Below are 5,202 nucleotides of genomic sequence, written 5' to 3'. Positions count from 1 at the left end.
GGGTTATAAAAAAAGGAGTCATTCAAATGGCTAGGATCAACAGAATCCACCACAATGTACCTGTACAATTCTGACATTTCAGCACAGGTAATTTGCATGGGGTATCTCTCATTGCTTAACTGATGTCGTTGATTATACTGATCACTTTCTTATCAATAGTTAGGTTTTTCATGTGAAATACAGTTAATTGTCAACAGCCACTGATCACCAAATTAAGGACTGTAAGACAAATAGTTCCCACTATAAAAATAACACTCTGATATTTGTGTAAACACTGCATAGCTTTCACTGTCGGCACGACTGCACATATAGTGCCCAGCCTACATACTGTAGCCCACACACTACTCACACTACTGGTAAAAACAATGTTTCAGCATTAAACACTTTGCATTTGAGGGGCAATACCCGTGAATAAGCAAAGCAAGCTGAGCTCACCTATTCGACCATCAACTCAAACTATAAACGAACATAAAGAAGTTACTCCCCTCCAGTCAGTTTGAGTGTAGTTTGAGAAATTCCTCACAACCCTTCAAAGGATAAAACGTGTACTCGATTTTTATAATAATGTCAATAAATCCATTCAAAAAACCAAAATCCTACCATACTTCTTCTGTCTCTTAATACTTTCCCACACTAGCTAAGTTTCCATTCACGTTTTGGCCATCGAATGATCTGAAGTTCGGTCAAAAAAAACTCAATTGCGAATAATCCGGTGAAAGTGTTCCATCCACGTCTTTAAAGCGCATAAAATCTGTGCGTATGACGTCACATGCTGTTTTGCGGGGTAAATTGGTATACACTTATATGATACATTTTAGGTGTTACCATTCATTTCTCCGCAGCTGAACTCGCACAACATTCAAGAACCGTGCGAACAAAGTTGGGCTAGCCAACAATAGATTGCGCCGTCACCTACATATTAGTATATTAATGTGCGACAGTGTAATAGTGCCGTATGTTCCGCTGATAGCGACACTTATCACGCTATATATAAGAAAACAACGACACGACAACACATTGCTATGATTATGCAGATGCAACGTCATGCCTCGCGCTAACAACTGTAGGCGGCCTGTGGTGGCTGGTGGCCGGAGATGCGCTTCCAAACTTGTCTGGAAGATGTGTGTGGGGGTGGGATTGGTCTTAAATAGAATGCGGCGGATTCGCTGTGAGGTACAGACCGGAATCCCGCCGCGCCCCTGTTCTTGATTATAACAAAGGTTTATTACACGCAAAGACGTCAGCATCATTTTACAACCTCACGCCTGCAGACGAGCTGTGGAGACTACCAACCCAACCCGCATTCTCAAAAAGTCGTGCTGCGTTCTGCATGTTCTACACGGGTATATATTCCTATGCTTGTATTGAACCTAAAGGGGAGTGTTGTAATGCTGTGTTCCTGGGCCCCTCTGCTAATGTAAAAATTAATCAACCTCATAGCTAATCTGTAACAAACCTGTTCCCATACCTGTTGAACCCCATCAGGTTTTCCTGTAGGCCTCTCCAATTTTCCGGTCATGTCAGTTGACTCGAGCAATACACTGTTATTCCGCCATACGCAACCTGCTGACATCAGAGTCCCTTTCCCAAGACGGTAACACTTATCAGTGACCCCTATGGCCTGTGTACATTGGCCTCCAAACCCTACCCTCTCGCATCCTCTCTTATCGACTCGGCCCCAACTCTCTTCACCATAACCTCACATAACATAGTACAATATGGAAACATTTAATTGAATATATGTAGGCATAATTTAAACATAAGTCCACATTTAGTACACATCATCAATACAACAGTGGTTTAGAGAAACGTATGGAAACCGTTTGGTTCTGAAGCATTTTCGCGATTATCTGACTGTTGTGTAATTTGCTTCACTGGCCCTCCCTTGACCCAGATAAGACCATGGCCCCCTATTTCCAACAGAGCTCCGTATCGCCATTGCGCGCTACAAACTGGCTACTGCGCAGAGTACAAGAGTGGTGGCGAAACTTTGCCGGTCAGCAAGACCCCTTGTGTTTTTACGCCATGTGCAATGCCATATCACGAACGAGGATGAACTGCAAGGTATAACTACCTGGACTGGATAGCGCATTTGATGTCTCGCTGCGTAACTATAGAGTCGTAATAGACGGGACTCACTTCCCGATTTAACCCCTGCTGAAGGGCTGCATGGATTTTCTGTCAATAGAAAGGGCTGGCTATCAATCGTCTTCCTACAGCTACGGTAGTAGACGATCGTTGCCAGATAGGGACAGTTGCGTCTGTCACGCCCGAACAGTGCGCATTGTGGGTCGCTGGCTGGTCGGTGCGTTCTTTAAGACCATAACAATAACCTTAAACGTCACAATACGCATTCATTATTTATATCGTCTAACAACATTTCCAGCAGCGTTTTATCGCATAATCTGTATATCAATACAGAAAATGCCGTTAGACCGAACGTAGCCTATAAACTTTGTCCAGTCTCACGCTACCTGGGAATTCCAATTCGATTGTACTGTTTCCATAGTGCGAATCTTTTTATTCAATATCACAATTATTCATAAAAAACGTAGTGGTGGGAAACAGATGGCACACTCTGACGCATTCCATTTCTTGGGCCGAAGGAGGACTTCGTGAAAAACAGTGGACAAACAGTATCAGTCATGGTGCTAAATACACTAGGAGCACGGAGTGTTCTAACAAACAAGTAGTCATACAAATTAAAGTAGGAGCAGCGTGGGGTCTGGGAGGACGTCGTGGGCAGGTGCGGGAGTAATACACCTTTGGGGCCCAGTGAGGAGTTTCCCGCAGCATGCGGACGGTGGTAAGGAGGGGCTTATCAATATACACAAGGCCGTACAGGTTTATTTGTGTGATGGTGCAGGACCCCTTTACCCAGTCAGAAATTGTTTTTTGTTAAACCATGAGGTCTGAGGTGCAACAAAGAAGACCAGCTACAGCAAGCGGTTTGGCTACCACAGACAACACTTGTTTTGTGTTGTTGGTATTTGGTATTTTACGTATGGGATTTTGATGTCAAGTAATAGAAAAAATATTATCGTGGACAGCCATGGATTTCCTTATAGGTGAACACTATCACTTGTCTTTGGCTTTCAAAATGTGCCCAAATAGGACAAAAATATTTTTATTACACGTGCGCTGAACCATAATACACCCTTCTTGACCACTGTCTCTCTAAGCTGTCTATACACATGTATTCCACGGTGATTGCTATAGAGGTAGAGGACACAGTTGTACATAAATTTTATCTCTATAACCTCCTCGTCATCTTTCTGTCTCCTCTCTCTTCTCTCCTAAAGTCAAGTCGCCTAGACAGCGGAAAGGGTAAACCGCCCCGGGAGTTTGTAGAAGTATTTCTCCTTCCAGCACATAGTGACCACCTTAAACCTCACAGCTGTACAGAGCATTTCTCATCCTGAACAAAGATTCTTTTTTCTACCACCCTTGGTCTTGCTCCCTATCCTCTGGTTGGAGTGCTGGGCCCCGCACCCAAAAAGAATTCGCATCGACTCCCGGTCTTGTTACTCGTTACCTAGGATCTCGCTATCCACCTGGTTACTGTGCCTTGCTGGATTTACATACTCACACTCTACCTCACCCTCTGTGCTCTTACCGAATATCTTCTTCAGCACACTCTCAATGTTCTCATACATTACCTTTATCTTGGCGATGAAACCAGGGCTGAGGCCGAACCTCTCCAGAACTTTCCACAGGTAACGGTGCTCAACCCGGTCAAACGCCTTTTCCTGGTCCAAAGAAACCAGACCAGTGTCTACACCCAATGAACCAGAGACTGCCAAAATATCCCGAATCAACGACACATTGTCAATAATAGACCTGCCGGGCACACAGTAGGTTTGGGCCTTGTGGATGACCCGTCCAACACCAGCTTCAGCCTGGATGCCAGGACTTTGGACAGCATCTTGTAATCTGCACACAGCAGAGAGACTGGCCTCCAGTTCTTAATGTCCTGCAAGTCCCCTTTTTTAGGGAGGAGAGTCAGCACTGCCCTTCTGCAACTCTGCGGTAACGAGCAGCCATCAAACTTTCCATAAAACATCTAAAATGTCTGTTTTCATTATGTCCCAGAAAGTTTTGTAAAACTCTGGAGGGAGACCATCAATCCCAGGGGCCTTTCCCCCCTGCATGCCTTGTAGAGCTCTAAAAACCTCTTCCTCCGTCAGGGGCCCCTCTAGCTCCTCATTGTCGTCCCCAGAAACCGTGGGCAGGTCTCTGCAGAACCTGGTGAAAGACTCGTTGTCCTCTGTGTACTCTGTGCTGTAGAGATCAGAGTAGAAGTCCACGGCTCTCTCTCGGATCTGGGAAGCTGTCGTTAAAGCTGTCCTCCTGCTGATCTCAGAGCATGAATCATCCTGCTCTGCCCATTCTTCTTCTCCAACTAAAAAGAACTTAGTTGGAGAGTCCATTAAACAGCAGTCTGAAAACGGGACCGGATCAATGCCCCCTGTGCTCTCATGCCCAGCAGGTCTGCCAAGACGGCTTTTTTAGACTTGAGGTCTTCAAAACAGCCTCGATTTCCTGTGGAGTCTGCAGAACTCTGCAGGTCCACTATAGTTATCTCCAGATCGTTCATAGACTTGGCAATGTCTCGAGAAACATTGAGAGTGTACTGCTGACAAAGCTGCCTGATTTCAACCTTACCAATGTCCCACCACTGCCTCAGTGAACTAAAATCTCTCCTTCTGTCTCTAAAAACTTTCCAAAAAAAATAAAAACATCCCTAAAATGTGCATCTAAAAGCAAAGCCGTGTTAAAATGCCAATACGCAGATCTGGGTTTTATATTGGCGATGTAAACATCACAATACACACATGAATGATCAGAAAACCGACAGGCAATATAGTACACCCTTTAAAAACATTAAAATGGTGCTTAAAACAATAAAACCTGTCTAGCCTAGCCATAGTTAACCGGTTGTCTCTGCTGTGGACCCATGTGTACTGTCTCTGCTGTGCATGGCGGTCTCTCCATACATCTGAGAGACTATGTGTCTCCATCAGCCGCTGCATGGCTCTTTTAGAAGCAGCATGTGGTTCGTTATGATTCCGATCCAAATCATCATCATGTGTACAGTTAAAATCCCCTCCCAAAAATAAAACTCCTCTGGTTCACACTCACTTAAAACCGTACTGAGCTCATCTAAAAAAAGAACTCTATCAGGTCCTGAGTTTGGAGCGT

At 44.6% G+C, this 5,202-nt stretch overlaps 1 protein-coding gene across 1 annotated transcript in view; it reads right to left on the bottom strand.

Moving 5' to 3' along the window:
• Positions 1 to 3,524: 3,524 nt before the first annotated feature.
• The window catches only part of LOC118494306, a 9,965-nt gene continuing 8,287 nt past the window's right edge, over positions 3,525 to 5,202 (bottom strand). The window contains exons 3-4 of the mRNA XM_035997867.1: positions 4,108 to 4,402; positions 3,525 to 3,933 (exon numbers count right to left, since the gene is read on the bottom strand). Coding sequence (XP_035853760.1) covers positions 3,525 to 3,933; positions 4,108 to 4,402 — 704 coding nt within the window. The remainder of the gene's footprint in view (positions 3,934 to 4,107; positions 4,403 to 5,202) is intronic.

This window comes from Sander lucioperca, chromosome 22 (assembly GCF_008315115.2).
Source record: "Sander lucioperca isolate FBNREF2018 chromosome 22, SLUC_FBN_1.2, whole genome shotgun sequence".
NCBI classification, from domain to species: Eukaryota; Metazoa; Chordata; class Actinopteri; order Perciformes; family Percidae; genus Sander; species Sander lucioperca.
Note: the sequence above shows the minus strand (reverse complement) of the source record. Positions and strands in the feature narration are given on the sequence as shown.